Raw genomic sequence first — 10,161 nt, forward strand, 5'->3', positions numbered from 1 at the left:
AAACACTGTAGAAGGGTTACAGCACACTTCTACAACTTGGTGCCCTCCAGATATTTTGGACATGCTGGCTAATGGCAAATGCAGTTCAAAATGTTAAGTTGAAGAAGGCTGCTCTAGACGAGAGAATAAAAAGATTTTCACCGGATGTCTAAAAGACAAAAAATCTGGGGATGCAGCCTGTTGAAACTGTATTGCCTAACATAAATAAGGGGCTGGGGAAAAAAAAGAATGTCTCTTTCCATTTGCAGAAAAGACCAATATCCAGGAAGGATAACACTAGGCAAAGGGGGGGGAGCAATTTTCACTAATTTCCGCTTCTGTCTGCATCCCCTAACCCTAACCCTAACCCTAGCACCATTCCCCATGCTGTTCCAAATGGGGGGGGGCAGTAAAGGCAGAAGGGGCAACTGGCAAAAATCTGCCCATAGGTTGTCTGGATCCATAGGTTAGGTAATCTGGATTTATCACGTCTGATTCAATATATTTTGACAACACTGCCAGTGGTGGTGTAATGGTTAGCTTGTCAAACTAGGACTGGATGACCTGAAGGCAGTCGCTCAGCCTAACCTATCTCACAGAGTTATTGTGGGGATTAAATGAGGAGGGGACAGATCCACCTTGAGCTCCTTGGAGGAAAGGTTGTATATAAATGCAACAAGAAATAATTAAATGCATCCCAATCCTTTCCTTATGCTCACTAAGGAGTAGAGCCCACTAAGTTTAATGGGCTTTATTCCTAGATAACTCTGCATATGACTGCAGCCTGTGGTGCAGGTACCTGGAAGCTGATGTGAATTTTAATTTGTTTTAAGATTTAAAGTTCTTGTTTGTGTTAATGTATCATTTTTTTTCTTATTTTATGGTTTTATCTTTTTGTAAAGTGCTTTGAGGGTTGTTGTTTTTTATAAACAAGCAATGTATAAATTTTATGAAATTGATAAAATAAATAAAAGTAAAATGCAATTATTTAGAAGCTAGTGTCGTATGTTTCATCAGCATTTGTCTTATATACCCTCCCCTGACAAGGTGCATACCCACAACCTGAGACTTCTCCTGCCCAGAAATTGTTCTCTTTCCTGCTTCAAGTCCCTCTTAGAGCTAGGAGACAGCAGGGTGGGGGAAGGTGAGGAATCTACTAACCCATGTGTTGCCAGAACAGCCTCTTCTTCTTCTGCCACATCCTATGTGCCTTTCTCTGCGTCAGACTGCCCTAACACTTCTTCCTCACCTTACCTTGGCTCCTGCCTTGTGGGTGATGACAAACCCCATAAATTGTTGGCCCCCTCTCCTGGGTCATCCCCCTGACCCCCTGCCTCTGCCACACATTCTTCAGAGCGCTGCCAGCCCCTCATACTATCATATTTTTAAGGATATATTTGTTCCAGTAAGCTTTTTAAGCTGTGTGAAAATGTATCTGTCTTAGGTGTCAATTCTGTATTGTTTTAAAATCTCTCTTTAGCTGTTGTTTTTTGTATTGTTTTAAAAACTATTCTTAGCTGTGGGCATTTTTAGTTCTATTTCTACTGTATGTTTGTAAATCACCCTGATGCACATGTAAAAAAAATAATACATAAATTAATGAATAGTAACTTAGTTATTTGTCCTGCATTTAAGTTCTGCCATTTCAGCCACATTCTGCTCAGCAAATTCACACAGGGCCAAACGTATGCATTTTGTATCTTTTTGCTGTTTCTTGCATTTAATGATTTTTCAAATGGAACAAAAACTTTATTAGTCGCCGTGGCCTTTTGTGCACAGAGAAATAAGAAAAACCTTCCTAAACATTGATTATTTCTATGTCAATAATTCTTTTGAACTTTCAGCCTTAAAACAATGTAGCTTTGCTGAGAATAATCCCACTTGGTGTGACTGCTCATGATTACAAATGTTGCCTGTGTCCTTAAGTATTTGCACAATTAAAATCATAACAAGCATCCTAAAGCACAAACAAGATAATAATGTTAGCAAAACTGTACATAACCTGTCATTGTACCAAAGGCTCAAGTTTATATATAAAACTTTAAATATAACAGTATTTCCTATTTTATATGCATCAATATAAAAGGTAAAGGTAAAGGTACCCCTGCCCGTACGGGCCAGTCTTGACAGACTCTAGGGTTGTGCGCTCATCTCACTCTATAGGCCGGGAGCCAGCGCTCTCCGCAGACACTTCCGGGTCACATGGCCAGCGTGACAAGCTGCATCTGGCAAGCCAGCGCAGCACACGGAATGCTGTTTACCTTCCCGCTAGTAAGCGGTCCCTATTTATCTACTTGCACCCGGGGGTGCTTTCGAACTGCTAGGTTGGCAGGCGCTGGGACCGAACGACGGGAGCGCACCCCGCCGCGGGGATTTGAACCGCCGACCAAGCGATCGGCAAGTCCTAGGCACTGAGGTTTTACCCACAGCGCCACCCGCGTCCCTATGCATCAATATATATACAGTTTATGGTATGCAAATATTCTATATATGTTAAGATTATTAAACATGCAATACAAAAATGATACATGCCTTAAAACTCCCTACATACATATTTATAGAATATCTTAAGATAGTTTCTATCTGCATAATGCTTTGTTGAAGTCCTTACTATTTAGGTTAAACAACTCTAAAATACATATTTACAATATGACTATAATATATCCAGAATGTCATTGCATCTTGTTGTATCTCATTTTGCACACTTATAGGAGGGATTTCTGTATCTGGTCCTTTCAATATAGCCTTTCAGTTTAACAATGAGAAAAAGAATAATCCAGCAGCCAAATCCTGCTTGGCATAATTCCCAGCTGACATGAATAGGATGCAAAACCTTAACAAATTGAAAAGTAAGCCAAGAGAAGCTGTGAATATACGCATATTTCATGATGAACATGTTTATTTGTCTACGTAATATATAAAATTGTTCAACAAGTTTTAAAAGTGGTTACGCTTTGAGCTATACAAAGTACATCAGATACGTACAAAAAGTAAACACACAATGTTAGCCACAATTAGGATTTTTCAAATGTGAAAGTATTTTATTGAAGCTCAACATGAGAAACACATAGAACTATGTGGCAAAGAAGTAAATACTGTGAAGGTGTCCCCATTACAAGTGAGGTCCCAATGACTTCTCACATACCAGTTGGTAATAAACAAATTGTGATCAGTGGGCAACCAAGGCTACAGATCCTCACATTCCTGCCTATAATTTCCAAAGTAATAAAATTACAGACTAATGGTCATAAACTATTGATGAGGAGGGAAATAAGCAAAATGAATAGTTTACATACATGTAAACTAAAAGCAACCATTTTGCAGTGGAACCACTCTGTGGTGGTTTCAGTTTTGCTTGGATAACACCTGGGGAGTGCTCTTCAGCCCTTTGGAGCCTTCAGTGTGGGTTTAATTTAAATGCTGTTTAACATCTACATGATGGTCATCTGGAGTTTTGGAATACATTGTCAGCAACACGCTGGTGACAAGCAGCTCTATTTGTCTATCTTTCCTTTACATCTGCAGGTGAGGCAGTGGAAGTGCTGGACCAGTGTCTTGCCTCGGTAATGGACTGGATGAGAGCCAACAAACTGAAACTCAATCCAGATAAGACCAAGTCACTGTTACTGGTTCCCTAGACTGGATGGATGGATGGGAGGGTTGCTTGCTCTTGATGGGGTTACACTTCCTCTGAAGGAGAGGGTTACACAGCTTGCAGGTATTTCTGGATCCTTCGCTGTTGTTTGAGATTTAGGTAGCCTTGGTGGCGCAGGGACAGGGATAGCCAAACTTATACTTACTATGCTCGTCTAGTAAACTCTAGGATAGATTATTGCAACATGTTATTATGTAGGGCTGCCTCTGAAGACAGTTCAGAAACTTCAGCTGGTGCAGAATTTGGAGGCCAGGTTCAGACCCTCCAAGTGTCCCTATTTGCCAGGGACATCCATGATTTAGGAAAGCCTTCCCAGTTCTGATTTGATCCCGGAATGTCCAACTTTTCCTTAGGATGTCCCTATTTTCATTAGAGAAATGTTGGAGGGTATGGAGGTTGCTCACTAGTGCAAGATGAATTAAGCATATAATGCCAATCCTGACATGACTGCATTAAGTGCCAGTTATTATTGACCTGTAAAGCCTTAAACCACTCAGGACCACAATTCAGGACCACATATATAAACTATGTGCAAGGTGGTTATTGTTTTTATGGTATGTATTTTTGTGCTTTTATATTGTAATCCTCTGTGTGATCTTCGGATGAAGGACAGTATAGAAATTTAATTTAATAATAAGAAGAATATCATTAGAATTTTGCAAGCTTCAATGAAATAACCCATTTTCTTTCCCATTTTATAATTCAGGACTGGAGCTGAGAGGCTAAGTTGCTTACAGTAATTCTCAGCTGGGTTTTGCACCAATACATCCATTTCTATTTCCAACAGTTCACCTATTGATTTACAAATTACTCACATGCCATTTTTATTTCAGAAAAGAGATCTTAACAAAAAGTGTATTTCTATATTTCATGGATCTTCTTCCCTTTCAAATGTATTCTGCTGTGAAAGAGGCTTATAAAGAGTTTTAGGTCATGTTTAAATGCATTGTACCAAACAACTGTGGCACCAACTGTACCACCAGTTAAACGTACCACGCATCTATGGTACAATTGCTTGATGATAAGAGAGAATAGAAGATAGAACTAAAGGGAATCAGTCTGATGTTATGGTACCAATTATTGACCAGCTATAAATAAGCACAAATATTCTCTAGATTTTCTTGGCTCATGAAATTAGGGTGGCCTAAATTTGTATAAATGATCAACAGTCAGTTCTGTATTTGCAACTAGAAACTGATCAGAAGTCAACATGGCATACATGTAAGATTAAGAAGTAGTATTACTGTCATCATCAACAACAATGTGATTCATATGCTTAGCAAATGGCAAGATCATTTTGCTGATGTAATTCCAATCATGGCCAGCCAGGGCCAGAGCAAGTGTGTGTCAGCTTAAATCAGTTTAGTCCCAATACATTGATTAGAATAATTCATTTTGAATAGCTTGTAGATTGAGGTCTGCTTTTATTCTTTTACTTCTCACAAATCTTTCCTTTGAAAGTATCATTAAATATTTATTTTTTGTACCTTCTGAAAAGACGTGTCAGCTATTCAGATTATTTAAGTCCTGGGAACTATTTCCAAAATTTTATGTACACACTAATAGCATGTGTAAGAAAAAAAGCAATGTAAGAAATTGCCCTGCATGGTCCTAAGTAACTGCATTTTATAATATACAAAAAGCAGCCTGTAATTACACGGATAGATTTCTCCCTACAGTGCCAGCTGTATAAACTTTGCTTTGACAGAGGCATATTTCTTTTTCATTGAGTTAGTACAACAGTTTACATCTAAGGGACATTAAAAAGTTGCAAGGTATGAAACATGGGAAACTAGTTATGTTCTATTGATTAAAGAATGTAGGGAAGGAGGGCATTTATTATAGACATTTATTAGGGGAAAGTAACTGGTAAAGGGATATAACTTAGATAAGAGAGTTCAAACAGCTTTACCTCATCTATTTCATTTTAATCCCACAGTTTTGAAGAAGTGGGGCAGCAAAAGCAAATCCAGCAAAGTCAGAGCAAACATGACTTTTAAATGTGCTGAATGTGGATATCCCTTGCAATGAAAAGGATCCGTGGAAGGGTTTTCTACTGATGAATGAACACTAATTTGTGAATTAGGAAGCTGTGGGGAGGGGGTGACACTTCCATTGAACAGTAGGAATCTGTACTTCCCTATGTACTCCATCCACACAACCAGGAAACAATATCTGAAATAAGATATATAGTGTTATGAGTTTGGGCAGTGAGAGTAGGCTGTGCGCAGAGACCCTTCTAACCCCTGGATCCAGAAAGCGCGAAAATATAAACCAGGCTGGTTTCTGGATTAGATGATTGCCTGGGTGATGGAGCATTAAGGGAAATAAAGTGAAAGGGGCTCTGTGCAAGACAGCAAATGGGTGTGCCCCCCTCTTTCAGTTAGTTAGAAGGACAAAGCCAGAGTTGAGGTCTAGAAGCAAAGCAGCAAGCTGGGAATAGCCTTCAATCCAAGGTTACAACTACTGGAGAAACAAGACCCTTTTGGGGTGTTAATGCTGTGAACCCCTCCACCATAGGCTCAAATCGTATATTTGTGTAAATAAACCATATATCATAAAGACACCACAGACTCTGCTGTGCCTTGTTCTGAAGGAAACACAAACTGTGTGTAAGCACCTGGAACCCCTGTAATCTCGCACCACTTTGGAGACTGGGGTGGTGAGCGACACAGGTGTTAGAAGTTTTAACACTTGCTGGATCAGGGTTAGAAGGTCTTTTAATATGGCCTACTCACACACACCCAAACTCACAACAATATCATAGTGTAAACAACATGCTTCCACGTTTACCAATGTCTTCTTCTGTGCAGCTTTAATAGCCATTAGTGCAAAGGGTCTGGGACAAAAGAACCTAAGAAAAACCCTGCTTGATTAGGTCAAATGCTCATCTAGCCCAGGATCCTATTCTCACAGTGGCCAACCAGATTCCTTTGGGAAGTCAGCAAGCAGGACCTGTGCACAGAAGCACTCTTCCCACTTCTGATTCTCAGCTATCTAAAGGGGCTTCAATCAAATTATAGTGATGAGATTCATTAGTTATTGTAACAAATATAAAAAGCATGTTTTTAATGCCAGAACTTTTTAGCTGGTAAAAACAACAAATGGTTTCAAATGGCTTGACTCTTAAATTCTGTTGAACAGCCAACCATTAACATGGTTTGCTTTTCCTTTGCAATAATCCAGAACTTTGCATGCTATAGCAATAATATGGGAAGCTACTTGAAATATTTCAAATTAAAAAAACCACCAAAACCATTCCCTTCTGAACTCCATTGCAGCTGAACTGAAAGTAAGAGAAAGGGTTAAAATTGCTAGATAGCTGGTATAATCTAATTGGGATTCCAATGCTCTCAGATGTTTGTCAGGACATTACTACTACCCAGTTCCAAGCCACATTTTAATTCAGCATTCATCAGTTTCCTCTGGAAAAGGCCTTCAGCTTTTCCTCTATCATTTTCTTTGTAGCCTTGGAAACCACCTGAAAACACACTGTGGAGCAAAATTTCAAATTGCTGCTGTGGAATTTGAGAGAAATTGGATGTGATTTATTTTTCAGAAGATGAGGCTGAGGAAAAGCACTATTGGTCTCATCTGCTCAATCCCCTGGAGACCGTCTTTGCATGAAGGGAAAGTCCCTAATTTGCTGAGGATCTGAAACCCATCCGCTACCCTCACTGGTTTAGCCAGCCAGTTAAAGCTGTTCCCATGGTGTGGCTGCTGTTGGGTTCTGACAGCTTCCAGGAGCCACAGGTGACAGCTGAGTGCAGGGTGGGGGACCAAAGGTGGACAAACTACCCCAGAAGAGGTACTGCCTTTCCCCCAACACCCCATACATCCCAGTAGTTTTGTAAGTTTGCATAATTCATCAGATCTCATGGCTTCTCCTACACAAAAGGAGGCAATAAGATTTGAATGAACATTGTTTATTATGTGTTGTATGGTACGCCATCAGATAGTCACACTGACACAACACTTTTTAGCTGTCACATAGAAGATGTAAAGTAACAACCACCACATTCTTGTGACTCAGTTCTCACTTCTGGTACGTCTATAGCTGTGTGATCACACCACATTTTAAAGTCTGTTTCTCAGTTCAGATATCTGCTATTCCTTAGCATATTTTAACAGCTTCATATAAAACATGGACATATCGGTTTCCCCCACTGCAGTAAACCAAAATGTACTGTCCCTGTGTTAAATTAAATGTGCTAAGCCCAAGGGTAAACATATTTCAGAAGATACTTTTTGGGAGGGAACTGAGTTTGGTTGGTTGGTTGGTTGGTTGGTGTTGAGCTGGAAAAGGGATGTGCAAGGAAGAAAACGGTTTCAGTAGCTTTCATATGTTTTAAATTGGAATTTTATTAGATTTTGAAAGTACTAGTCTGTTACTGTAGACACAAATGGCTTAGCTGCTCTGCAAAACATCAAAGCCTCCAAATGGCATGGGATGCATAGAAAAATGCTCCAACTCTACATTCTCTAACTCCAGCTCCTTATAGGTTTACTTATTCCCTCTTATGCACCACAACACACATCATATTAACAGCACCCACCTATATCCATTTTTTTTAATTTGGACACAGAAACAGCAGTCACAAATGGGGTTATTTGTTTATCACTACACCACAACAGCCTACAGTCTCTAGTTCTACATCTCCATTACAGGCATTCCAAGTCCTTAAAACACAGACCAAATTGTGCATCCTTGATTCATTGGGTCCCCTCGAAAATAATCACCAGTGCACGCCATATATTTATATTTATGCACAATTAAAGCTCATTATTTCCCTCAAATAATCCTGGGAACTGTAGTTTACCCCTCAGGGATCTATGGTTCCTAGCACCCTTAACAAACTACAGTCCCCAGCATTCTTTGTGCTTTAAATGTACACAGTTCAGACATGGCATCCCTCCCCGACCCCACTGCAACTCTTGACTCTAGTCTTTCCGGCTCCACACTAAGCCCTTACAGCTCAGCCTCAGCACCACATTTCTCAGCCTAACCTTTTATTCAAATCCCTCCTGCTCCTGCTGATACATCCGCCCCACAAATCCAACACCCCAGATTCCCAAGTCGGAAGCATCCCTCCAAATAGTCCCATTCTCCTAAACCCAACCCTGACACCGTATTCTCACCATATCTGCCTCCAAATCTCTCGTCCTTAACTCCTGGCGCAACAGGAGAAACCACTTCCCGCCTCCCTCCCCAAACCGAGGAAGCAGAGTTGTATGTCCAGCATCACCACCATCATTTCCTCCTCTTCCTCTTCTGGCTGCACACAAATATAAATAAATAAATGTTGCCACGGTGCTAATTTAAACCCCCTTTTCATCGGGTGGTGTGGGGGGGGGGGAAGAGAGGTGACTGACAAGCCCCAGCTGCCCCCACCAAATCTCCTCAGCCTCGGCCGAAGCTCCCCAGCGCCTCGCACCCCATTTCCTGCCCCATCCCTCCCCCACCCCCGTTTCACCCCTCCCCAAATGTCTCCCTTGGCACCTCGTGGCCACAAGGAGCAGTGCTCGGTCCTCCCCCGGGAGGGAAGACAAAGCGGCGGCGGCGGCGGCGGTGCACCTGCCGGCTGCCCCCCCCCCCGCGCTCCTCTCTTCCCGGTTACACGACCGTGAGGGAAGCGGCAGAGCAGCGCCTTTTGCCCCGGACTTGCCGCCTTTCGCCGTCGCTCCGCCAGCCTCAGTCAGCCCCAACTTTCCGACCTCCTCAAGGGCGCAGCAACAAGCCGCGCTCGCCTGAGTGAGGAAGGGAGAGAGAGAGAGAGAGGACGGGAGTGTAGCGGGGAAAGGAAGGCGCTCAGAAACGCGGAGGCGACCGAGGGACCTGCCCGGCTCCCTCCGCTCGCCAAAGGCAAACAAACTCCGGCGGCAGCGGGGCTGCGCGCGCCAAAACAGGCCGGAATGAAACCCCGGAGGAGCCGGCCCGGACTGGGCTGCGTCGCGGCGCCCGCCCCTCACTCTGCCCTCGCTGCGTTGCCGCCGCCGCCCGAGCACCCCTCGCCTCACTCACCGTAAGGAGAGGCAGCGGCGTCCCCCTTCCTAGCCATGGTCGCCCGCCGGCTTTCGGCTTCGTGGAGCCTGGAGCCCGGGCGCCTCTCTCCGCGCGCTGCTCAGCGTGTTCTTTGTTGCTGTGATGGCATGAGAGCAGGCAGGCAGGCAGCCGCAGGCGGGCTCTGAAGAAGCAGCAGCAGCGGCGGGAGCTACCGAGCGCTGGGTCGGTTGTTGTTTTTCCCCCTCCTCGCCGAGCTTCTCGCGCCCCGAGAGCGACACCCCCCCCCCTCTCGTCGCTCCTGCGCTGGTTAAGGCAGAGGGGCTGCAGCAGGTAAACACTGAGGCGAGCTGTGAGGCGGCGGCGGCGGCGGTAGCAGCAGCACAGCTGCAGTTGCTGAATGCCTTCCCGGCCTTCCCATGCACGCGGGGAGGGAGGGGGCACGTGGGACTGCCCCCCGCGCCTCAGCCCGCCCCGCCATCCATATGCAGCGAGCCAGAGCCCCCCGAGGGCGCCAATGAGCCCG

The 10,161-nt window shown here is 43.6% G+C and overlaps 1 protein-coding gene across 2 annotated transcripts in view; it reads right to left on the reverse strand.

Moving 5' to 3' along the window:
* The window catches only part of SLC44A5 (solute carrier family 44 member 5), a 154,089-nt gene extending 144,248 nt beyond the window's left edge, over positions 1–9,841 (reverse strand). For both annotated transcript variants that reach the window (XM_081914643.1, XM_081914641.1), the window contains exon 1: positions 9,657–9,841. In XM_081914643.1, the coding sequence (XP_081770769.1) occupies positions 9,657–9,693 (37 nt within the window). In that variant the 5' untranslated portion in view covers positions 9,694–9,841. The remainder of the gene's footprint in view (positions 1–9,656) is intronic.
* Positions 9,842–10,161: the final 320 nt, after the last annotated feature.

Source organism: Podarcis melisellensis (assembly GCF_964234715.1).
Source record: "Podarcis melisellensis genome assembly, chromosome: 6".
In the NCBI taxonomy this organism is placed as follows: Eukaryota; Metazoa; Chordata; class Lepidosauria; order Squamata; family Lacertidae; genus Podarcis; species Podarcis melisellensis.